Consider the following 26,913-nt stretch of genomic DNA (forward strand, 5'->3'; position numbering starts at 1 on the left):
TCATTCACTCCCGGTGACAAGTATACTTGTCAATTATAATTTTTCAGAGTGGGGATAGATGGGAAGAATCTGATTATGCTGCACTGTAAAAGTCAAACTTGGAAACAACTTTACTGATGCCTAGCCACCGGTAGATTAATTAATTTCCCCTTTTTAAACGAAATAAACAGTTTCAGAGTCCAATGGGAGAAATGGCTGTATTTTGGTAAACCTACATTTTTCTACTGTCAATTATAAAAGAACGGGACGGGGCAAAAAGTATCCTATTCTATTCTGTCATTTGGTAGATTCGGCTTATATATAATCATTGAACGTAATATCGCGTGGGTATTAAAAATTTTGACATTTTTTAAAATGGCTGTTACTGAAAGAGTTAAGTGTAGTTAGCTGAAGGCTAAAGCTAGTAAAAGCTAGCAAGAGCAAAGCAGAACGTGCCAAGCGTCGGGCCTGAATCATACAACATATTTTTTTTTTGCATACTATTGACATAAGCAGTCAATCTTTTAAAGGGCCAGTCTGCCGGTTTGACTCTGGAAAAGACACTTTTTAAATACAGGATTTAAAAAAACAAAGTACTTCTCAATTTATAGATGAGGGCTTATCTTCATTTCTGGTGGTGATTTTGGCCCGGCCCCGTTTGCGACACGCCACCCCCCACCCGGCGATTGGCTGGAGTGGCTGTTTACAAAACAAACACAAAATGGCAAAATACAGGTTGGGGGGGTGGGGGTTTAGGACAAAATCACCACCAGAAATGAAGACAAGCCCTGATCTGTAAATTGAGAAGTAGTTTGTTTGTTTAAATCCTGTATTTAAAAAGGGCCTTTTCCAGAGTCAAACCGGCAGACTGGGCCTTTAAATGAATAAATTATTAGTTCACCATTAGATGGCGCTAGGAATCACTGCATGTCCCTTTAACGATCAGCTGAAAACGATATGATCTGCCCCGAATTTTAAAAAACAACAGTTGGGAAGAAGTTGATGAGTGAAAATGAAGTCCTGACGCTTCAAATGGCCAATCAGTGCATGTGTGTGTCCAGCAGCTGATTGGCTGAACAAAATATCAAAAGATCCGCATGCCACAAAGCTCTCGGCCCGAGCGCGTCGCAATCGCACCGGCTCAATTTACAGTGGCTTATCTGGCTTTAGAGTGTCTCGCGTTCTCTCTCTTTCTTGCTTGCACTCCTTGTCAGTGCGTGAGGTCTCAACTCTGCAGGGGTTCTATGAAATATAGTGTAGTGAAGCTGAGGGAGGGCAAGATCTGCTCGAGCACACATTTTTAGAGAAAAAAGGAAGCCGGTCTTAATTCAGACTTACTGTTCAAACGTGTTAGGCCACCAACTAGCTCCTTCAGAAGTCATTTTGACATGGTAAAATAATAAAGAGTAGGACGGATGCATTTAGCTGGATAATGCAGAAATTCAAATCCTTGAACCAGGAATGTTAACTTACAAAAAGTTTGGTCCCTTCGAGTTGTGCAGCGCTGTGAAGAAATAATTGCACACTCCCTTGATTTCCGTTTTTCCCCCCCCCTCATATTTATCCTACTTTTATCACAAAATCAATTTTAATATCTCACAAAGACAACCCAAGTAAATATAAAATGCTGTTTCGAAATGATGGTTTTGTTTACACGGGAGCGAACGAAGTCGCTAAAGAAGATCAAAAGTGCGTTTATAAAGAACTGCGAGTAGTTCTAATCTCCACTTGCGGATGATGTCAAGTTGGCCCCAAGGCAATCACAGATCACCACTGTGAAGTGGGCGGTATTGGGCACCTCGAGACCGCCTACCACCCCTTCTTTTAACATCTGTGCTGCAAACCGGAAGGGTGTTTTCCATCCATCCATCTTCTGCCGCTTATCCGATGTCGGGTCGCGGGGGCAGCAGCTTTAGGAGGGAAGACCAGACTTCCCTCTCCCCAGCCACTTCAACCAGCTCCACCAGCGGGATCCCAAGGCGTTCCCAAGCCAGGCGAGAGACATAGTCTCTCCAGCGTGTCCTGGGTCGTCCCCCGGGGCCTCCCGCCGGCGGGACATGCCCGGAACACCTCCCCAGGGAGGCGTCCAGGAGGCATCCGAACCAGATGCCCGAGCCACCTCAGCTGGCTCCTCTCAACGAGGAGGAGCAGCGGCTCGACTCCGAGTCCCTCCCGGATAACCGAGCTTCTCACCCTATCTCTAAGGGAGAGCCCGGACACCCTGCGGAGGAAACTCATTTCGGCCGCTTGTATCCGGGATCTCGTTCTTTCGGTCACGACCCACAGCTCGTGACCATAGGTGAGGGTCGGAATGTAGATCGACCGGTAAATCGAGAGCTTCGCCTTTTGGCTCAGCTCTTTCTTCACCACGACGGACCGATACAGAGTCCGCATCACTGCGGACGCTGCACCGATCCGCCTGTCGATCTCCCGCTCCATCCTGCCCGCACTTGTGAACAAGACCCCAAGATACTTGAACTCCTCCACTTGGGGCAGGATCTCTTCCCCTACCCGGAGAGGATACCCCACCTTTTTCCGACTGAGGACCATGGTCTCGGATTTGGAGGTGCTGATCTTCTTCTTCTGAACCTCTCCAGTGAGAGTTGGAGATCCTGGCTGGAGGAAGCCAACAGCACCACATCATCTGCATAAAGCAGATATGCAACGCTGAGGCCACCAAACCGGAACCCTTCAACACCCCGGCTGCGCCTAGAAATTCTGTCCATAAAAGTTATGAACAGAATCGGTGACAAAGGGCAGCCTTGGCGGAGTCCAACCCTCACTGGAAATGAATCCGACTTACTGCCGGCGATGTGGACCAAACTCACCTGTCGTACAGGGTCCGAACAGCCCGTATCAGGGGGCTCGGTACCCCGTACTCCCGAAGCACCCCCCCACAGGACTCCCAGAGGGACACGGTCCAACGCTTTCTCCAAATCAACAAAACACATGTAGACTGGTTGAGAGAACTCCTACGCACACAGGGTGTTTTAAAAAAAATCTAATGAAAATGATGATAATAATGTTTCCAATGAATTTATTTCTACAAGAATTCAGAGTTTGAACCACTTGGTTCTCGTATTTAGAAATGAAACACGATGACATCCACCACACAGCAGAGCACATAATCTGACTGCCTGCACTTCGATCGAATCCATCAATATCACGTTACGCCACCTGCACCCCAACTTAGACCTGCTTTTAGCTGGTCTAAGGTCTAGTCTACTTTCTGTCACCAACATTAGGGGGGGGCAAAAGAATCGGAATCTTCAATTTGCCGTAGTACGGTCTCTGCCAAATTCCCAAACACAGCAAACTAGACTTGCACGAAAATGAAAATGCACCCGCTTTTACACTGAGCGCCCTTTGACTTTGACTTAGCCACCCCAAAAGCTTCATTTAGAGTTTGTTGGTTTTGCCCTGTTGCATAGCTCAAATGTATCTAGACGATCAGGTTTCCTAGTAGGCAGCAGAATTCATTGTTGCGTTAATGACAGCAAGTAGTCCAGGTCCCGAAGTAGCAAGGAAACACCAGGACAGAACACTAACTGCTGGTGTGATATTCTTTTTAACAATTGTTGTGTATGTAATGGGCCACACACTACATAACTGTATTCAATATGAATGTGTATATATACAATTAGGGATGGGCGAGTACCGATACCAGGTATCGGTATCGGGCCGATACCAGCCTTTTTTCAAGTACTCGAGTACTCGTGACGCAGACGAGTACAAGCGACCGATGGCAGAGGGGGAAGACGTTAAGTGAGTCCTCCTTGCCTGTAGGTGGCGCTAGCTTGCAGCAGTTTTCCACCAAAACTTCACCGGTTTGGAAATACTTCAAAATTGTGAATCTTAAACTAAAAGAGCATTTTTGTGTTCTATTTTGAGCGTTAAGACTATTGAAGAGTGACTGTGCTGTTTTTTTTGTCAAAATTAAAGGAAATATATTTGTTTAAAAATATCTTTTATTGATTTTTTTTATTTGTCAAAATGTACTACTGGTGTCGGCAGTTAGTATCGGTATCGGTGGGTACTGAGGGTCTGAGTATCGGTATCGCTCTGAAAAAAAGTGGTATGGAACATCCCAATATATAATTAGGATATCAACGGTGGTGGAGCAGGTGGAGGGGGCCGTTAAATACGGTTTGCACTTTCCTCCTCTAATGTCTCACTAGGACAATTTCTTTTGGGCCATAAACTTAACTGTGCATTACAGCTGCACTGGAGGTGCTGGCATCTTAGCACTTTGGAGACACTCTTTATGCTAAGCTAATCACCTCCTGGCCCAGGCTGTATACTTAACACATTCATTGCCAGACCAGAAAAAAAAAAAAGCATCATTTGACGTCTTTTTCCGTCAATGGCAGTGAATGAGTTAATGGAACGTGAAAGTGCCATTGATTATCTTGTGCAAATTTTTTGCACGGCGGCAAATACACAAGTCATCCCAGTGACACGTTTTCTTCCAACCATCCCTCCTAATTCTGAATGTTTTTTTTTTTTTTAATTTATAAATACTCCACGTGAACTTTTACCAAAAACAGAGATTAATTATTTTATGAAGGGGATCAGCTTTGGTCAGATAACAGCATCAATTTCTCTTATCATCTAGAAAACAAACAAGCAAAGCACATTTACAGAGTTTAGGAGCAGAAGAACACGATGACGAGATTGCATTTTAGTCCACATGGTGGACAAATTCACACCAATGACAGAATCAGAAGCAACAGGACGTAAAATTTTTGTCCCTAGTATCACTCTACTGTAGTATCAAATACAATCCAGCACATGCAATAAGACTTAATATACAGTGGAAACTTTCAAGTTGAGCATTGTGAACGCTCCAATTTTGCAGGAGGGCTTGCTTCCTATCCCCTGGGAATTTGGGCTACTACAATGAAACTCGACTATTCCATCGCTGCACAAAAATATCATGTTTGTAATGCAACCTGTGGCTCTTTAGTCCCTCTGCTGTGGCTCCCTGTGGAGCGCTATAAAAATAAATAAATAAATAAATAAATAAAGGAATAAAAAAATAAAAAATAAAAAAATTTAAATTAATGTTTTTTTATTTGTATTTTTTAGATAATATATTACATAAATTAATTAATAATCTAGATTTAAAAAAAAGAATAATTAAATATTCAAAATATTTCAGTCAAAATTTTTAAGTTGTCAGAACAAGATGAAAGGTAATTGAAATAGTTTCTTAAAATTACCTAAAAATGTCCAAAAAATGACCAAAAAGAAGAGAAAGAGCAGAAAATGTGCACAAAATTGCCAAAAAAAGTTTGCAAATTAATTATTTTAAAAAAAGGCAGAAAATAAAATGTTTAAAAAGTAACCATAAAGTGCCCAAAAACAAAAGAAGAAATCCCAAAAATTACCATAAAATGTCCACAAAATTGTCACAAAAAAAAGTCATCAAATTGATTTAGAAAAAGCAGGAAAGAAAATGTTCAAAAAGTAGACATAAAATGTCCAAAAACCCCCCCAAAAAAAAGAAATTCTGAAAATTACCATAAAATGTACACAAAATTACCAAAAAAGTTTGCAAATTAAAAATGAATAAATAAAAAAAAAGCAGAGAAGAAAATGTTTAAAAAGTAACAACAAAGTGTCCAAAAACAAAAGAAGAAATCACAAAAAATATCATAAAAATGTCTACAAAATTGTCAAAAAAAAAGTCATCAAATTGATTTAGTTAAAGGCCGGACAGAAAATCTTCAAAAAGTAGACATAAAATGTCCAAAAACAAAAAAGAAAAAGAAATGCAGAGCAGAATATTACCATAAAATTATACACAAAATTACCAAAAAGGGTTGCAAATTAATAAAAAAAAAAAAAAAGGCAGACAAGAAAATATTTAAAAAGTAACCATAAAGTGTCCAAAAACAAAAGAAGTAATCCTGAAAATTACCATAAAATGTCCACAAAATTGTCCAAAGAAAAAGTCATCAAACTGATTTAGGAAAAGGCAGGAAAGAAAATGTTCATAAAGAACATAAACATAAAATGTCCCAAAAAAAAGAAGAAAAAAAAAGAAATTCAGAAAATTACTATAAAAATTACTATAAAATGTCAGAAAATTGATAGCAATAAGGGCAGAAAAAAATGTCAAAAAGTAGCCATAAAATGTCCAAAAAAGTAAGAACAGGGGCAGAAAATTACTGTAATATGTCCACAAAATTGCCCCCCCCAAAAAAAGGTCAAAAGTATGGCAGCATTGACATAACCCCCCACCCAACCCCGGTCCCTCTAAAAAATACAAAAATAAAATTACAAAAAGGGAAGACAATGAATCTCAAAGTATTGGATGCTGCATATTTGCCTGTTATGATGCTTCTTTAATTAACTCTTGGGCCCTCAGTACATTGTTTTGTTCATTACGATGTTCAAATGTTTTGTGGCTCCAAACCTAAAATGGCTCTTTTGACAGTAAAAGTTGCTGACCCCTGATCTCGGCTCTTCACCAAATATCAACCAAATGGAACTGAATGGCTAAAAGTTGTGCTACACGATGAAAACAGCGAGTCCCTGAAGTTCTTCTGAATCCAATCACTGGCTGGCGGATGTCATCCAGCGTTACACAATGTTCTCAACGCCCCTGCATGGGTCCCGCCCGAGGGCCCCCTCGCCACCAAAGCCACTGTTAGGGGTGTGAGCTTTGATGGATGGCCTGGCGGCAGCACAATGGCTAATGTTACAAGTTGTCAGCCACTCAATAGGGGGGTGGTCTCAGGTGGCTGGAGGCAGGCTGCACCAGAGCCACAGCGGCTCTTTACTTTGAGAGTGACGCCTCTCGTGGGGACCGCCTGTCTCTGATTCGACAAAAGGGGGGGAGAGCGAGCCATGGACGAGTCGCTGTCCCTGTCAGTCAGAAGCGTCAGCAACTCACGACTTCAGACTCAACCAAACAGCAAAGTCATCCTTCAATCTGCCGTGTAAGTTTATATAAGATGGCCGAAGGAGCTAGCTTGCGTGTTATAGCATTTCTCGCGGCTGCGCTGCTTCCAGTAAATGTGAACATTAAATTATGGTTTTTGTCCGAGTAGATTTTAACCTCATGTGCTGAAATGTCAGTCAGTGTCTTCATGATCAGTAGTAACTTAAACTATATGACCGTATTTTCCGCACTATAAGGCGCACCTTCAACGAATGACATATTTTAAAACTTTTTCCATATATACGGCGCTACAGTAGAGCCTGGGGTTACGTTATGCATCCATTAGATGGTGCTGCGCTAAAGGCAATGTCAACAAAACAGTCAGATAGGTCAGTCAAACTTTATGAATAGATTACAAACCAGCTTTCTGACAACTCCATTCACTCCCAAAATGTATAAACAGCTGTTTTTTTTTTAAATTTTCTCTGAGGTAAAGTATTCGTATTAGCTAGCGATCCAAGATGGCGGGATCTTCTGCCGATCGTGCAGGGTCACCGATAACGTCTTGACAGCGAGACCTGTTGCGGCTCAATATCGATCCATATATAAGGCGCATGGTCAGCTTTTGAAAAAATTGAAGGCTTTTAGGTGCGCCTTATAGTACGGAAAATACGGTACTTGCCATACAGTAACTGATTCAAAGCGATAGCTAATCTTTGTACACATTCTTTGAATAACTGTTTTTTTAGCAGACTTGCGCCACATAATACGGCACCAGGATTGTTTTGGTGTTAGCTCATAAAAACTAGGGATGTTCGATTACCACTTTTTTTCAGACCGATAACGATGCTCAGACCCTCAGTACTCACCGATACCGATACCAACTGCCGATACCAGTAGTACATTTTGACAAATAAAAAAAATCACTAAAAAATATTTTTAAACAAATATATTTCCTTTAATTTTGACAAAAAAAAAACAAAAAAAACAGCACAGTCACTCTTCAATAGTCTTAACGCTCAAAATAAAACACAAAAATGCTCTTTTAGTTTAAGATTCACAATTTTGAAGTATTTCCAAACCGGTAAAGTTTTGGTGAAAAACTGCTGCAAGCTAGCGCCACTTACAGGCAAGGAGGACTCACTTAACGTCTTCGGTCGCTTGTACTCGTCTGCGTCACGAGTACTCGAGTACTTGAAAAAAGGCTGGTATCGGCCCGATACCGATACCTGGTATCGGTACTCGCCCATCCCTAATAAAAACATAAACATTTATAGCTTAATTTATTTTAGACCAATCACAGAGCGACATTGTGTTTGGGGGCGGGCTATGCAACTGTGACGAAACCAGGAAGCCAGTGCCGACACCGGGCTAACAAACAAACGTAACACGGACGAATGGACGATACAATTAATTCTGTTCTCGCAGAATGAATCACCATTTCCTTGTTGAATGTTGAACAGCGAGAGGCGCTTTGTGCATTTCGAGCTGGTAATTTTTGTAATTTTTGTATATTTTGTTTAAAAACGAAATAGAATGTGTTACATGAAAAAAAAAATGCTGTTCTTATTTCCCCAAGTGTTTCAAATAAGCACATTTTAGAGCTGTAATTTTAATACTTGGATATTTTTGCTCATATTGGCTCATGCATATAAATACATTTTCCCAGTGTGTCTGTGAAAGCTGCTCCTTGCTCATGAATGCCGCTTGGTGGTAAACCACAAGAGCTACTAACAAAAATATTTTTGTCATTCAACATAACAAACATATCCTTTAGGTATACATATGACTGTCTGGCAAGTAAATGAATGTAATATATCGGGATACGTATCGCTTTGAAGATCAAGTATTGGGATACATATGTATCGCGATACGTATCGTATCGTGACACCTGTATCGCGATACGTATCGTATTGTGACACCTGTATCGCGATACGTATCGTATCGTGACCCCTGTATCGTGATACGTATCGTAATCGTGAGGGTGGCGGCAATACCCAGCCGGCCCTAATGATGAACGTATCACAGTATATATTCCTATTATATTGTGTTTGATTTATATTGATGATTTCTATGACACAGTATCTTTAAATGGTGGTACTAAGTGAAATGGGATCATTCCCTACTGATGGCCCAAGTAGGAAATGCTTTAGTTGAGTAAAGGTAATATTGTTGGATTTCACTCTCAACTTGTAATAAGTCAACCACATCCTTTTACATATCATACTGGCAGTTGTGTGGCTATTTCAGTGACGGCCAAGGAAACTGGAATGACTGACTTGAAGGCAATTGACTTTTTAATGGTGTGTAACGTGAAAGGAACCTCTATTGGATATAGTTCCACTTTACTTGGAGGTCACAGCGTACCTGCCTCAGCCTGCGCACGCTTGATTATGTCAGTCTTATGAAATGAAATGAAATATTTTGCAGTCGTAGCACTACTCAGACCCATCCAAGCAGTACGAATGCCGGTACTAAAATTTGCTGTCAAAATATTGTTAACATGCATTGAATGAGTTTTACAAACGAGTGGTACTGAAACAGTTTTCACACTGCACTTGTCAAACCCACTCAGTTCCCCACGCGTCGTTAATTTTTCTCTGCTGCTTGTATCCTCGTTCTCCTTCGTGAAATGAGCAAGCTCAGGTCTTTCTTTTGCCACAGTGAAAGTTACACGTTGTCATGGTGTGGCGGCAAAATCTCTGATTTTACTTCCTGGTAGGCTGCTACGTCATTTATTTCCAAATATGGGCACATTGGCAACGGATCATTTCCCATTGCCGCACGACTCTTTCGCACTGAGTGAGTGCAGTGTGAAAAGGGCTTTAAAGAGCAAAAGCCAACAAAAATAGAGCTAGCTGACTGCATATCACAGCATTGTTTAATTTCCTAATCGTACAAAACCACACAAACTGCTGCATTTACATAATCACAAACTTGTTCACGTACATTCCTTAACATGTCTGCCGTTTTTATTTTGCGTGACATGGAAGACTTCTTCAAGAATGACCACTAAAAATGAAACCCTGTATTAACAAAGTCATGTCAACGTGCTATATTTTCCGGTTAAATGAAGCTTTTGGCTTGTGATTGTCATTCAAGGAGAAAGACAATTTTATGTACCTTATTTTATTATCGTGTTTTCATTAGCTGAATCCTAATTGAATTTCCACACCTACAACTGAAGAAGTGTCCCATCGACACATTAAACAGTCAGGATCTTGTTTTACGATCTCATTAACGTCCAATTTTGTGTCGCAGTCAAACCAGGAGTGACATCGATCCCTCAGAGCCAAAATCTGGAGGCCATAAATGTTTTTAAAGACGCGGAGGCTGTCATTGGGAAAAGAACAAATCAGTTTAAAAGTGCATTTGGCCGTGTGCCTCGTGGTCTCGGCACGCTCGCTAAAAAGGCTGACGGACAGACGTATAAACAAGCAGCTTTTATCTCTCGGGGAGCCGCATGGCAACAAAGAGCCCAGCTGCCCGGCCATATTCACCTCCCAACCCTCTCGTCCGCCTTTCATCTTCCCCGTCGTCACCCCGCCGCGTTGAAGCGCGGGGGGATCACGCAGGCCGCTAAAAATCTCTCTCGACGATCTGAGCCGCGAACGACGACTTGTCATAGAACAATAATAATAACACGGTTGCAACCGCTTGAGCTAATAATGGTTCGCAGCGTGGCGTGGGTTTTTGTTTTGTTTGGATCGACGCCATGATCAACTTTTTGCCATTAACCTTGAGCCTCTGTTGGTTTCCCACTTCTGACTAAAGAGGGATTTTAGCTTGACCACCCCACGCAGTGCAACCAAAGCTTGCATCTGATCCTTTCACTCTTTCAACTAAAGCTGACTGGAACATACAGTCGTTGACAATCCTGTAAATTTCATTATCCATCCATCCATCCATCCATCCATCCATCATCCATCCATCCATCCATCCATCCATCCATCCATCATCCATCCATCCATCCATCCATCCATCATCCATCCATCCATCCATCAATCCATCCATCCATCCATCCATCCATCCATCCATCCATCCATCCATCATCCATCCATCCATCAATCCATCCATCCATCCATCCATCCATCCATCATCCATCCATCATCCATCCATCCATCCATCCATCCATCATCCATCCATCCATCCATCCATCCAAACATCCATCATCCATCCAAACATCCTTGCATCCATCCATCCATCCATCCAAACATCCATCCATCCATCCATCCATCCATCCATCATCGATCGATCCATCCATCCATCCATCCATCCATCCTTCCATCCATCCATCATCCATCCATCCATCCATCCATCCATCCATCCATCCATCCATCCTTCCATCCATCCATCCATCCCTCCATCCATCCATCCATCCATCCATCCTTCCATCCATCCATCCATCCATCCATCCATCCATCATCCATCCATCAATCCATCCATCCATCCATCCATCCATCCATCATCCATCCATCCATCCATCCATCCATCCATCATCCATCCATCCATCCATCCAAACATCCATCCATCCATCCAAACATCCTTGCATCCATCCATCCATCCATCCAAACATCCATCCATCCATCCATCCATCCATCATCCATCCATCCATCATCCATCCATCCATCCATCAATCCATCCATCCATCCATCCATCCATCCATCCATCCTTCCATCCATCCATCCATCCTTCCACCCATCCATCCATCCATCATCCATCCATCATCCATCCATCCATCCATTCAAACATCCTTCCATCCATCCATCCTTCCATCCATCCATCCATCCATCCGTCCATCCTTCCATCCATCCATCCATCCATCCATCCATCCATCATCCATCCATCCATCCAAACATCCATCCATCCATCCAAACATCCTTGCATCCATCCATCCATCCATCCATCCATCCAAACATCCATCCATCCATCCATCCATCCTTCCATCCATCATCCATCCATCCATCCATCCATCCATCCATCCATCCATCCATCCATCCTTCCATCCATCCATCCATCCTTCCACCCATCCATCCATCCATCATCCATCCATCATCCATCCATCCATCCATCCAAACATCATCCATCCATCCAAACATCCTTCCATCCATCCATCCATCCTTCCATCCATCCATCCATCCATCCGTCCATCCTTCCATCCATCCATCCATCCATCCATCCATCCATCATCCATCCATCCATCCAAACATCCATCCATCCATCCAAACATCCTTCCATCCATCCATCCATCCTTCCATCCATCCATCCATCCATCCGTCCATCCTTCCATCCATCCATCCATCCAAACATCCATCCATCCATCCATCCATCATCCATCCATCCATCCATCCATCCATCCATCCTTCCATCCTTCCATCCATCCATCATCCATCCATCCATCCATCCATCCTTCCATCCATCCATCCATCCCTCCATCCATCCATCCATCCATCCATCCATCCATCCATCCATCCATCCATCCATCCTTCCATCCATCCATCCATCCATCCATCCTTCCATCCATCCATCCATCCCTCCATCCATCCATCCATCCATCCTTCCATCCATCCATCCATCCATCCATCCATCCATCCATCCATCCATCCATCCTTTAGGAGGGCTTTAGGAGGGAAACCCAGACCTCCCTCTCCCCAGCCACTTCGACCATCTCCTCCGGCGGGATCTCAAGGCGTTCCCAGGCCAGCCGAGAGACATAGTCTCTCCAGCGTGTCCTGGGTCTTCCCCGGGGCCTCCGGTGGGACATGCCCGAAACACCTCACACCTCTCCAGGGAGGCGTCCAGGAGGCATCCAAACCAGATGCCCGAGCCAACTCGGGCTCGGTGGCTCGGGCATCTAAATTGGATTAAACTTGCTGATATACGATGACATCCACCACACACGTCCGCGGAGCTCCAAATCTGTCTGCCTGTGCCTCGATCAAATCCACCACCATCACGTAGCACCACCTGCGCCATCACTTAGACCTGCTTTTTGCTAGTCTAAAATCTAGTCTATGCTGAAGATGCGCTTGTTTTTACGCCAACTAGCACTAAACTGTTGGTCGCAATTTCAGTTGTCGTGATTTTTTGGGGGTTTGGCTTGCACAATGCCAAGTAGAAAATGTCAGTATATTCCATCTCTGCCCAACATGTATGTTTTTGGAATGTGGGAAGAAGTCCGAGTAGCTGCAAATTCCTATGAAAACAAAGGGAGAATATGCTAACTCCACACAATAAGGCCCTGGCGATACGATAAATATCACAATATGAACCTCACATATATGATAATTGGTGCAATATTGTGGGGAGGTTGGCGATATTAAAAAAAAAATTATTATTATGTCTGTGATTGGCTGGCAACCAGTCCAGGGTGCCCCCCGCCAACTGCCCAAAGCCAGCTGAGATAGGCTCCAGCACCCCCCGCGACCTTTGTGAGGAATAAGCGGTCAAGAAAATGGATGTATGGATGGACAATATTATGTTTTTGCACATAATAACAGCAGTGACAAACAAATTGGCTTGGCCACGTCATGTCATGTCACATGTCATTGTTTTGCGCTCCAATTGGCTCAGTGGTGCAAAGCATCATGGACTATGTAGTCCATGATGCTGTGTTCGGCTGAAGCGGACGAAAAGTCATATTTATTGATTCGAGATGTTGAAAAATATTTTCTGCTTTGACTGATTTATGAGAGTGATGACCAGTGCAGTGGCCACAACATTCTTAACTAAACGTAAACTCCATTAATAAGCTAACGAACGGAGGGTGCGAGAACTGCGCAAATGGAATAAAACCTTGCTTTTTTAACTTATTCACTCGCAGCCATTTTCACTGAAGCTCCCGGCAGTTTCACTGGATTTTGACTGTTTTTGCAAGGCCCACAGAATTTTGTGTTCAATTACTATAAAAACCAAACAAACATGGAACCGACCAAGAGAAAGATTAGAGTCTCTTATTTCATCAGGGGAAAAATAAAGTATATTTCTGTGTTTCCATTTTGCAGCAATTCGCATTAGAATATAGCTAGGTTTCACCATTATTCACAAATCTGCTTCGTGGGCAAACAGCTTGTTTTCATCATGGTTGATCTCTTATACTCTGCTGCCACCTGTTGGCCGTTTTTGTAAGTACTGCCATTTTTGTCACCCCTTCTCTGCAGTTGAGAGGCTGCATCGAAGCCATCTGTATGCGCTAGCATAAAAAAACAAAAAAAACAAAAAACGTATAAATACGTCTTTGGGACACATAATACATTTAAAATAGAACATATTTATCCGTTTTTGGGAACAAATGAATTAGCATATGTGCTGCTTTTAATATCGCGACATGACAACGGTGATACCATGGCAATTTTAATTTTGCCATCTCACGATATTGCCGTTATCGTGACCTTCATAATTCTGACCTCTGAACTATTACATTTATTTTATTATTATTTCATTCAAACTATTTTGAAATCACACTATTTATATAAGGTGAGTACCGTGAGTATGTCACAAATTTTTGTAAATGTTTTATATATTTCTAAAACTGTTGTTGTTAAATTAGTTGGTGTCTTGCTTAATGTAAATTTACTGGCCCCTCAAAATGACCCAAAACAGCCATCACTGTGTAAACTGCAGGCAACAAAAGCGAGTCCACCCCTGAGGGAAAATGTCCAAATTGGGCCCAGTTTGCCTTTTTTCCGTCTTTGGTGTTATTTGACTCGTTAGGTGTAAAGTGTGAACGGGGAGCGGACATGTTAAATGCGGCGTCATCTGTCTCACAACCTGCAAGTTGAATTTGTCGCCACGTTGCTTACCTCCATTTTGTTGAGGGACACCCAGCAGTCCGAGGGGAAGTCCTGCAGCATGGGAACCAGGAACTGGAGGCAGCCGTCCCAGTGGCACAGTAGCAGCATCATGCCGATCAGGTTGATGATCCGCATCACGGCACTGGCCAGGTCATAGGTCATATGGAAGATCTGCAGCGCGGCGGCGGCGGCGACATCGTGAACATCCCACAACAATCAATCCCACTTTTTACAAACTTGGCTATCACTGCAAATAGCGAACTGTCAAGTCGTGGAATCCAAATTTCACACGGAAGCGGCAACCCTTCAGATTCCGCCCGGTTTGATAAATGAGCGGGGATGACAGGCTCCCATCAGTCGCGCGTCGCGCACAGCAGGGAGCGGGCAAGACGCGTGACATCACTGAGCGCCCTCAAATGCACACACACACACTTCGGTCTAGCCTGCGGGAACGCGCACACGCACGCACACGCGTGTACGGACGGACATTGGACGCGCACATGATGGACAGGGACCATTATGATCCTTAACACATTCACTGCCAGCCCAGAAAAAAACTACATCATTTGACGTCTTTTGCCGTCAATGGCATACTGCCAGCCCAGAAAAAAATACATCATTTGACGTCTTTTGCCGTCAATGGCAGTGAATGAGTTAACAACTGATCGTCTGCGTCTTCTTCCACGTCACTCATGTTGTGGGCAAACATTTTGGCCAATCATCTTTCAGCTGACAACTGAGCGAACCCGTGTTTATCGCGGGGGACGATTCGCAGACGCACAGTTGACGATAAAGTGAAATATTACCCTTGCCACACGCTTGAAACATGTAAAAATTCGTGTTTTAAACAAATTACATGCATAGCATACGTTACATAAAACACTGTACATACTGTAATGTCTATGTGCATGAATTTGACTTGAAAAGGATACTTGACTCGTTGAGCCATATTCAGCAGTAAAAAGTTAATATTTTGGCAATAATTAATGTGGTAATGTCATTATTTTTCATGTACAATTAGTACCTTTAAAAAGTAATTTTTCTAGTTACTGTCGACTGATGATGACATCACCTGTGCTGAGGAAGTAGGTAACATCAATCATGTCTCAGTTTGCTGACCAACCTCAGAGAACAGGTGAGGCATGATTGGGCGTTACCTACTTCCTTAGCACAGGTGATGTCATCATCAGTCGACAGCAATTAGAAAAATATACTTTTTAAAGGTATTAATTGCACATGAAAAATAATGAAGTTATCAAATTCATTCTGGACAAAATATGAACTTTTCACTGCTGAAAATTGTTCAATGAGTCAAGTATCCCTTTAAGAGGCGGAGCATGTGGCACTGGTGAATCTGCATGCGAGTGTTTGGGTGTGAGCTGTGGCCAAAAGCAGCTTCTGAAAAGTGCATCTGTAACTGCGGCTCTTCTTTCCCACTTGCGAGCGCATTACAGTAAGGAAGTAAATTGGTGCCTCGAGATCCGAGTTTAATTCATTCTGAGACCACACTCGTAATGCAGCCATGTTTCTATTAGTTTAACATTTTTTCCACTTTTATTTATTTTTTATTCAGTTTTTATTTCATTTGTTTATTTTTATTTTATGTTCAGAAGAGTGGGAAACCTGTAAAAAAAATATTTTATTGTACATTTTATTTATACATTAAGAACAGATATAAAATTTGCGATTAATCACGATTTAATTGAACTCATGCGATTGTGTTTTTTTTCTTAAAGAGATTAAAAATTGTAATCACCTGACACCCCATTATTATTAATAATAATAATAATAATAATAACAATAATCTAATATAATAATCTAATATAATAATAATAATAATAATAATAATAATAATAATGCATAAAAGGAAGAGATTGCTTAGGAGAAATACAATTATGGCGGGCATGCACTGTAGCAGCCAGCACGTGCCTCGTGCAATGGAGGAATAAGAAAATAGGTCAGCGCTGCTGAGGGAGAAGTGATACTTTTCCCATGAAGAGGAACGGGGCCGGGTTCTTCCACAAGCACGTGTTCAACTTGTGAAATTACGCTTTCACCTTTTTGCGGCGGTTTGTATGTCTGTTGCGATTGTTTTTTAACACATTCACTGCCAGCCCAGAAAAAAACTACATCATTTGACGTCTTTTGCCGTCAATGGCACACTGCCAGCCCAGAAAAAACTACATCATTTGACGTCTTTTGCCGTCAACGGCAGTGAATGAGTTAACTGTAAGAGCGACGCTGTGACGTCATACGTGAGCGATGACGCAGCAAGTCGACAAGGTCCCAAAATGAAACAAGTGACGTGACTTCCGTGACGGGGAGGGGAGATGACACTCACTCAACCTCTCGTCTCCACTCTCATTCTCCATGCATGCCAAGTATCACTTCCCATCATGCATCAGTCTGTGGGTGTGTGTGTGTGTGTATCACATCATATCTTGAAAAATCCAATTATCCAAAGGTCAAGTGAGCAGCGGAGGCCCGCCGCACTGCTCAGCGCCTGCAAAATGCCAACGCCGCGCTGCCAACGGTGGCGGAAAACGCAAAGTCGAAGGAGCTCGTGACATTGCCGGACCTCGTCTCCTTGGGAGTCGGGCCGCTGCTCGGAGCGACGCGCATCCTTTGGGGGAGGAAATCGAGCTGAGGCCAAAGTCTGCCACGCAACAGCCGTGCGTCCTCGCCTTCTCCATTGAGTCCAGCTGATGTAAAAACAACGTCCCCAAATTTGACCAATCAGCCGTGCCCATTGCAGCCCCGCCCCCTCAAAGTTCCTGCCTGGCTCAGTAAGTCCCTGCTGCTGAGATCGTACTTGGATGGCCCCTGGGGAATTTAAGTACCCTAGTAATTGGTGGTCGTGGAAAAACGGCCAAACTGAATTTTACCAAGGTAAACTGAAAAGTTCTCCAAAGGTTCCAGCGGTGGAAAAACGCCTAATATTCAGATTCCTGGTGAAAACACTGTCAAAAAGAGCTTGTTGCAACATTGACCTAGCTGATCTCTTACGCTCTGCTCCCACCTGCTGGCTGTTTTTGTCATAACTACAATTGCTTTAAGCGACCTCTTCATATCAGAAGCTGTTGCTAACATTAACACTGTAGCTTTAAAATGCACAAAAAAAAAAACATTAAATGGTTTTTAAAACACTGTTCGAAAAGATTGAATGAAAATGTTTTGAACTTCCAAGTTAAAAACAAATTATATTCGCTAAATCCACTGGACTGGGTTAAAAATAATTTAAAGGGATACTTCACTTATTTAGCCCATTATAGCAATAAAAACGGAATATTTTGTCTATAATTAATTTGATACTTCCATTATTTTTCATGTACAATTAGTACCTTTAAAAACACATTTTGCAAATTGCTGTCGACTGAAAATGACATCACAAGGGCTCGGGTAACCAATCACAGATCAGCTTGTGCATGTCACATGACCAAACCTAGAAAGCAAGTGAGCTGTGATTGGTTACCTGAGCCATTTTCAGAAAATATTAGTGCTGTCAAAGTTAAAGCGTTAACTAATTAATTAATCACAAAAAATGATCGCATTAATCATTGTATTACCACAGATTAATCACACTATTAATTTTGACTGCAGATGATCCTTTTTAGCTGACAGCGGATGGTTACGTTAAAGGAAGCCGTTCGAGTTTGAGCAATAAACATAACTACATGCATTAAAGTAAAGCATTTAATAAATGTTTACATATGCCGTAGGTAATTTTTTTCCCCATTTTAAATTATGCAAATAATTAATTGATTAGAAATAGCAGGACGAGCGTGTGCAGTCGATAAACGTTTTTGAAGACGTCCTCATAGTCATAACATTAAATGTCGAAAAAAATTGTGATTGGTTGTGGCTAGACATGTGGGTAACAGGACTGACATGGAATTATCTGATTGGCTGTTGACCAGATAACGATATTAAAGATTCTTGACATCACATAGCGTCTTACCAGTTGAAACTAGATGCTAGTTACATCAGTTCAAAACAGACACTTGACCTCACGGTCATGACCCGAAAATAACCCTTGCATGACCCAAGCATAACCCTTACATAACCCTAATCATGACAGTAAGCATGACCCAAGCATAACCCTAATCATGACAGTAAGCATAACCCTTACATGACCCAAGCATAACCCTTACATGACCCTAATCATGACAGTAAGCATAACCCTTGCATGACTCTAGTCATGACAGTAAACATAACCCTCGAAAAAACACATAACAGGTGCGCCTCAAATTTAGCGGGCAAAATCTGTTGGGAGAAAAAGCCTTTTTAAGTCAGTGATTAATCATGATTAATCAAAATTCGAAGATGTGATTAATCTGATTAAAAAAATTTAGTGTTTGACAGCTCTAGAAAATATTAAATGTATTATAGGCAAAATATTAATGTTTAACTGCCAAAAAAATGGCTAAATAAGTAAAGTATCCCTTTAAGTAATTGAATTTAGTGCCACCAGAGGGAGCCGACATACCACTTAATGGTACTCGTATCGCACTTTGAGAAGCGCTGTTTAGAGTCTAATTTGGAAACTAACTTTTATCAAAAAGGTCTTTCAAACAGTTCTTTGATATCCCATCGCTATTTTTTTTTTTTTGACATTTTGAAGCAATTTTTTCCGAAACATTTTGGTTTACCGACCAATTGTCTTATATTATCTTTGCAGGTTCTATGGTATATAATGGCAGTGGAGCTGGCCGTTAGCGCTGCGCGTTATTCCCAGTCAGCCCAACTTGCTCTTTCAGCGTTGCCTTAATTGATTAACTGTGTTTGCCCTGATAATAGGCTGCTTATTAGACTGCCTGATGCTGCCTGTGGGATTTCCAGGTCAGACAGTGAGAAACGGGGAGGCGGGCGCAGCGAGGGGCGGGGGGAGCTGCAGGGGGCGTTCGTGTGACAATAACAGTAATTGGAATGCAAAGTTTGTTAAGGCTCAAACATCCTGCTGGATATTATGCAGCGCTCACCATGAGGCGGGAGGTGACAACATTAACTCATTCACTCCCAACCATTTTCATTTAAGTGTTTTCCTGGATTTTGACTGATTTTGCAAGGCCCGCGAAATATTATGTTCTATTGCTATAAAAATATGGAACATACCAAAAGAGAGATTAGAGTCTCTTCTTTTATCGGGGAAAAAAGTATATTCCTATCTGTTTCCGCTGTGCAGCAATTAGCAATAGAACATAGCTAAGTTTCATCGTTTTTCCACAATTCTGCTTAGAACTTTGGGGAAATCAGCTTGTTTTAACATGGCCTGGTTGATCTCTTATAATCTGCTGCCACTCAAAAATTTTCTGCAGTAGAGAGACTGCATCAAAGCCTTCTCTATGCGCTGGCATAAAAAAAAAAAAACAACAACAACAACAACAAAAAACATATAAATACGTCTTTGGGACACTTAAAACATTTAAAATATGACGTATTTATACGTTTTTGGGAGCTAATGAGTTAATATTGAGCCCGGAGGCGCGTGCAGGTTGTTGGGTACAAGCCAACTCATCTGTGACCTTTTGACATCTGCTAAATTGGGGGTTTCGTTCAACCTGTCTTCCAGAAGTAAACCTCGTGAAAAAAATTAAAAATCATTCAGAAGCAATTACCTCTTCCCATTGGTGTATGTAGCGTATTAGTCTGGAGAGCCTCAGCAGCCGCAGCAGGCTCAGGATCTTGGTGAAGCGGACGATCCTGAGGGCTCGAGCGGTCTTGTACACTTCGGAATCGATCCCTTTCTCCACTATGAGGAATATGTAATCCACTGGGATGGAGGAGATGAAGTCCACGATGAACCAGGTCTTCAGGTACTTCTTCTTGATGGTTTCAGGGTCCAAAATGATGTCCGAGTTGTCCTCGATGATGATTCCCGTGCGGAAGTTGAGCACCAGGTCCATGAGGAAGAAGGTGTCCGAGACCACGTTGAAGATGATCCAGGGCGTGGTGGTCTCCTCTTTGAAGAAGGTGATGCCCACGGGGATGATGATCAGGTTGCCCACCATGAACAGCAGCATTGTGAAATCCCAGTAGAACCTGCAGCGGCCGTGAGGTTTGTGTATGTTGGGTACAGTGGGAGGTAGAAGTGGGGCGGTGGGAAAAACAGAGAAAATCGCAGTCAGTTGCTATGGAGAGACCAAAAGTCACTTGAGATGTAGTTCGGGTGGTCACCGGGGATTTTTTGGAACCGGTGGAAAAAAATATCACAATTTCTGCCAATTGAAAACACCATTTTATTTATTTATTTGGCTGGGGGAAATGTTCAAAAAGCCAAACTTAATTGGTCTGAAAATTATGATAGTAGACAGACAACCGTCAAATTGTTATGTTCTGGATTTGGATCCCAAAAACGCAGACACAAATAAGATTTTAACTCTTTTTGTTTCGCATAACATCGAGGGGCGTGGAACAAACTTGACTATAGACGAGAAACAACGAGAATATATCAAGAATCATGAGACGCTAAGCTAACTTGGACTGTGGAGTTGCATAGAGCAACAGAGGAAATAATCCGCCAAAAACACACACTTCTCAGACAGGCTTATATAGACAGTGAATCGATCTGATTGGTTGTGGCTAGACATGTGGGTAACAGGACTGACATGGAATTATCTGATTGGCTGTTGACCAGATAAAGAGATTAAAGATTCCTGACATCACATAGCGTCTTACCAGTTGAAACTAGATGCTGGTTACATCAGTTCAAAACAGACACTTGACCACACGGTCATGACCCAAACATAACCCTTGCATGACCCAAAACATAACCCTGTCATGGCCTTGTATGACCCAAACATAACCCTGTCATGACCCAGTCATGACAGTACCATGACCCAAACATAACCCTTGCATGACCCAAACATAATCCTGTCATGTCCTTGCATGACCCAAACATAACCCTGGCATGACCCAGTCATGACAGTACCATGACCCAAACATAACCCTTGCATGACCCAAACATAACCCTGTCATGCCCTTGCATGACCCATACATAACCCTGGCATGACCCAGTCATGACAGTACCATGACCCAAACATAACCCTGTCATGCCCTTTGCACGACCCAAACTTAACCCTGACATGACCCGGTCATGACACCGTCCATCGCGGTTTCTGTGTTTCGCAATCCCACTATTCCATTGACTTTTTTTTGTTGTTGTTTCAATTGTCCTTACCGTAAACCAGTGCTTCTCAATTATTTTCTGTCATGCCGCCCCCCCCAGTAAGAAGAAAACATCTCCCCCCACCCCCACGCGACTATAAATAGTATCATTTGTCTATAAAATTGTTATAAGCACACCTCTGCATGACACTGAATCTGTATTAACGTATAAGAGAATAAAAAAAAAGAAAGAAATATGGACCAACTTACAACAAAGAATAGCTTTATTAACTGTAACAGAAAAGATTTAAAGTGCATCTGAAATTCAAAAATAAAATTAAATCCTCAATTAAACTATAAACATTTTTTGACTGACCATGTCAAACCATATGATACGGAAAAATAAAATTACATAAACTCAATAAATAATAATGCATTCAAACTGATCACCAACATTAACTAATGAGCACAATATTTAAAAAAAAAAAAAAACAGGGCCAAAACATGCCTTGTGAAAATTAAACTGCACTTAAAAACTAGCCACCAGAGAGTGCTAGAACTGCACAAGTGGAAATCAACCCAACTTTTTTTTTTAACAGATGTGCTGTGTTTAATGTCGTGACATGACGGCGACGATATATTGTGGCAGTTTTAATGTCACGATGTCACGATATTGACATTATCGTTACATCCCTAACGTATACCGTATAGTGTATACAGCAGTATGCTCATGAGAGATGGGAGGAGCAAGATGGCCGCCCAGTAACTTCAACAGCTTGCACGGGTGTGTATGGGCTATATCGGCTATCCAGTCACATCAGTGGGTAGTTCCCATTATTTTCTAGCATTTAAGCTAGCAGACTTTTTGTAAGCGAACTTAGAGGTTTGGTTAAAAGCAAGCAACATGTAATTTTGTTTTATGATTACTTCCAGAGTCAACTACCATCATGTTAGCGCTCTTATCTCCAATTTTTGCTCGCAGCTCAAGACACGACTCCCTTGCCACACTTGGGAAACGTTTTTTTTTTTTGCACAATCGCTGCACCTTGTACAGCGATTGCAAAAATGTCACAAATTCAAGCTAATTTGTCGAAGAGTTGCGCATGCAGTGAAGTCCACACGGACAAACGATGACTTTGATGCTTCGTGGCGACGTGACAAGTCAGAGTACACTCGAGTTTCGGGGCCCCCGTCGCAGCATCGTGTCTCTGCAGGACAGGTGCAGCGCTGAGTCACTACCCCGCCACTTACACAACGAGCGCCGACTCCACATTGCAACAAATGAGAAGCAACCCCGGTGATCACGCTCGACTTTCGGATCGACTTCAACCGCGCGCATGCATTAGCATGACAATGAGAGTCGAGGCGGCTGCGGTTCGTCTCTGCGTGGGAGCCGAGGTCTCTCTCCGGCGAGGTTTTAACTCAACTTGGAGCTCATTGAAAGTGGCGCGCCGACTCGATGTTTGTGATCATGCGATTCCAAAACGGGCCAGACGCGAATGGCGAGCGGAGGTTCGAGGTTCGAGGGGAGCTGTCCGCTCTTTTGGTGGTGCTGAAAGCCAGACATTCCCTGCCTGACCCATCCCGGTGCAAGTCAGCTTCTGATAGGTCAAAGGCAAATAAGCCAGATTGATCAAGTTAAAAAAAGAAAAAGAAAATATTTGTCACCATTTATTTCTAGTGCTTGTAAACAGATTATAGGATCCGGGCGGATGTCTCCGGTGAGCGTGCTTTTGGCTCAAGGTGACATTCCATTACTGCGCGCGCACGCGCACACAACCTCTAGCCTAGGAAGCTTTGTTTTTTTGTTTTTTTTGCCAATCACGATCTGACAAAAGGATAAGTCGATGTTTGAAATGGTGTCATTTCATCATAATGCGCACACGAGCTCGGTGCAATGCAAAAAAAAAAAAAAAAAAAAAAAAAAGAGTGGCTGCATGTGTTAGCAGGCCATCCCAGACTCGCTACACACCGCGAGGCTTTTGAGTTTACGACCGCAACTCTCTGCAAGTCCGTTCGAGTGACAACAGGTTGTTTGGATGGCTGCGTGGCGTGGACGCTTTTAATCAGAAGTCATGTGGTGTCCCACATGAGAAGTTGTAGAGGGCAACGAGTGCACGCAACGCATCCCGAGGGTCTTACCTGAAATCACTGTAAGGGTGGATAATCCAATTGCCGGCCGATTTGACCCGCTCCTGTTCGCGCTCCACCGCCTTTTGGCTGCCGTACATGCGCAAGGAGAATTTGTTGACTCCCGGCTGCAGCATGCTACTGAACTGCCTCTGCATGAAGCTGGCCTGGCTGCCGCGGGCTTCCGCATCCTCGGCGGGGGCGATCGGGGGTCCGTCGTCCGGCTTCTGGAAAGTGACAGAGTTCCTGGGCTGCAGCGGGGTCTGGCTCGGCCCGTGCAGCGACGACGAGGCTTTGCGGCTCGGCGCGTTGGAGAAGGACACCTTGGGGTCCTTCTTCTCGGGCGCGCCGCTCGCCCCGGGGGTAGCGGCCGGCTCGCCTGCGTGCAGCCCGCCGGCGAGGGACCCGCCCGGCGTGACGGAGCCGTCCGAGTGACAAGCTCCGCGCTTGCTGGCGTCGTCGGCCCTCGCCGTCTGCTGCTTCTCCTGCTTGGAGATGATCGAGCGCAGGCTGCCGGTGCCCGAGTCCCTCCTGCATTCTCCGTTTTTGTTGCATTTCATGCTGGAAATCGGAGCGACGCTGCTGCTGCTGCTGCTGCTGCTGCTGCTGCTCCTGCTGCTGCTGTTGCGGTTGCTGCTGCTGCCGCTGCTGCCACCATCACCCGCTGTCGCGTCCGCGCTGTCTATCGCGACGGCCGGCTCCGAGTGCGACGCCTCCGCCCCAGATGCTTCGCTGCTCTGGCCGTGGCGGGCAGCATCGCCCGGATGACGTCCGCGGGTCTCCGTGGCTCCGCGAGGCAGCAGTTGTCTGGGCCGTGAGGATGCGAGAGCGTCCTCTCTCACGCGTGAGGAAGGCAGGGCTCCTTGGCGGAGTGCACAGCTCCTGGAAAGCCGGGGACGCGGCTCCCCCTCCTGGCCTCAAGTTTGTCTGCCGCCCGCCACCTCCGCCTCCTCCTCCCGCACCAAACGCGAATGCGGAAACGTACGTGCATGGGTCATTCCACAAATGGAGGACATTTCCCAAAACATGTCTAGAAACATAACTGTTATTATTATAATTATTATTATTATTATTATTATTATTATTATTATTATTATTATTATTATTATTATTATTATTATAATAATTATTATTATTATTATTATTATTAGCACGTCCGCTTCCCAGTTCTGAGGTCTCCGGTTCGAGTCCAGGCTCGGACCTTCCTGGGTGGAGTTTGCATGTTCTCCCCGTGCCCGCGTGGGTCTTCTCCGGGTACTCCGGTCTCCTCCCACATTCCAAAGACATGCATGGCAGGTTAATCGGGTGCTCCGAATTGTCCCTAGGTGTGCGTGTGCGTGTGGATGGTTGTTCGTCTCTGTGTGCCCTGCGATTGGCTGGCAACCAGTCCAGGGTGTCCCCCGCCTACTGCCCAGAGCCAGCTGAGATGGGTGCCAGCAACCCCCCGCGACCCTTGTGAGGAATAAGCTGTCAAGAAGATGGATATTATTATTATTAGTGTTGTTCCGATACCGTTTTTTTTGGCCCCGATACCGATACCCAGCTTTGCAGTATCGGCCGATACCGATACCATACAGATACTTAAGGTATACCTAAGGTTTTTTTTTCCTCAACATGAAAAAGCTGTCCTGTCATTGGTTCAGAGAATTCAAGGGCCAATAGGATATCTTAGATCGGCATGCAGTGAACATGTCACATATCAGTGAATGTCGTGCACCAGCAAGACACAAGACGCTGCATCCAAAATTCTATATTAGTGTTGGAATTAATGGTATCGGCATTTTACTTGTGAGTAGTCACAGATACCGATACCACTGTTTTAATGCAGTATCGGTGCCTCTGCCGATACCAGTATCGGTATCAGAACAACACTAATTATTATTATTATTATTATTATTATTATTATTATTATTATTATTATTATTATTATTATTATTATTATTATTATTGTTATTATCTGCGATTGACTGGCAACCAATCCAGGGTGTACCTCACCTACTGCCCGAAGCCAGCTGGGATAGGCTCCAGCGCCCCCCGCGACCCTTGTGAGGAGTAAGTGGTCAAGATGATGGATGGATATTATTATTATTATTATTATTATCATTATGCACCTCTTGAGCCACGGCCACCACAGATTCACATTGAAACATGCATGAAAAGTAAGAGACGACCTAATTTTTATGTCAGAACAATTAGACTGATGTTATTTCTGAGGTCATTAAAAACAACAAATATTAAAAAAAAACAAATATTTAAAAAAAAAAAAAAAAAAAAAAAAAAACTCTCCAAGTGCCCTCATACTCACCAAAATACCAAATTTAAAATAGTTCTGTAGTATAGTATTTTTTTAATATTCAGAAAACATAAAACACTGTATGATGCCGTTTTAACATCAACACTGCACCAAAATACAATATGATTCTATTAAAAAGTAAATTTTTACACATAAATAAACAACGTAAAACAATCTGAAACAATATTTAAAACAGAAACCGTTCTTAAATATTATAGGCAAATAAACGTGCACGTAAGTCAAATACAATTGAGTTGTTCATGACAAATGTGCTGATTTAAAATAATAATAATAATAATAATAATTATAATATGCACAATTTCGACATTTAATTCGGTGAATCTTCTGCCACGAGAGGGAGCCAAACTTTCAGAATTGCTGCTTGTCAATGGCTAAAAGGGGTTGTTGTATATTGGTGATAAAACAAAATGTTTGAACAGTTGTAAGGGAGACATACCAACAAACGTATAACAAAAAGCTGATTTAAAAACACATTTGACTTATTTGTTAATTAAAACAGTTGGTCATCATTGGGTAGGCTACTCGAGAGCAATATAGAGGAATCATATTAATATATCTCCACTTTGTCGTAAAACAAGAAGTGTAAAAATATAAAATCATTTTGTAAATACTTTGAAATATCATGGGGGCGGGGCTGATGGTATGAACAAGGAATTGTTACAGTTGACCAAGTAAAGTTACACTTGACTTACTTCTATTGAACG

General features: G+C 42.9%; 1 protein-coding gene across 1 annotated transcript in view; it reads right to left on the minus strand.

Annotated features, from left to right (window-relative positions):
- LOC144014002 (potassium/sodium hyperpolarization-activated cyclic nucleotide-gated channel 2) overlaps positions 1 to 24,803 on the minus strand; it is a 53,388-nt gene extending 28,585 nt beyond the window's left edge. Inside the window, exons 1-3 of the mRNA XM_077513477.1 lie at positions 23,908 to 24,803; positions 20,277 to 20,700; positions 14,671 to 14,832 (exon numbers count right to left, since the gene is read on the minus strand). Of these exons, the coding sequence (XP_077369603.1) occupies positions 14,671 to 14,832; positions 20,277 to 20,700; positions 23,908 to 24,455 (1,134 nt within the window). The 5' untranslated portion in view covers positions 24,456 to 24,803. The remainder of the gene's footprint in view (positions 1 to 14,670; positions 14,833 to 20,276; positions 20,701 to 23,907) is intronic.
- Positions 24,804 to 26,913: the final 2,110 nt, after the last annotated feature.

This window comes from Festucalex cinctus, chromosome 1 (genome assembly GCF_051991245.1).
Source record: "Festucalex cinctus isolate MCC-2025b chromosome 1, RoL_Fcin_1.0, whole genome shotgun sequence".
NCBI classification, from domain to species: Eukaryota; Metazoa; Chordata; class Actinopteri; order Syngnathiformes; family Syngnathidae; genus Festucalex; species Festucalex cinctus.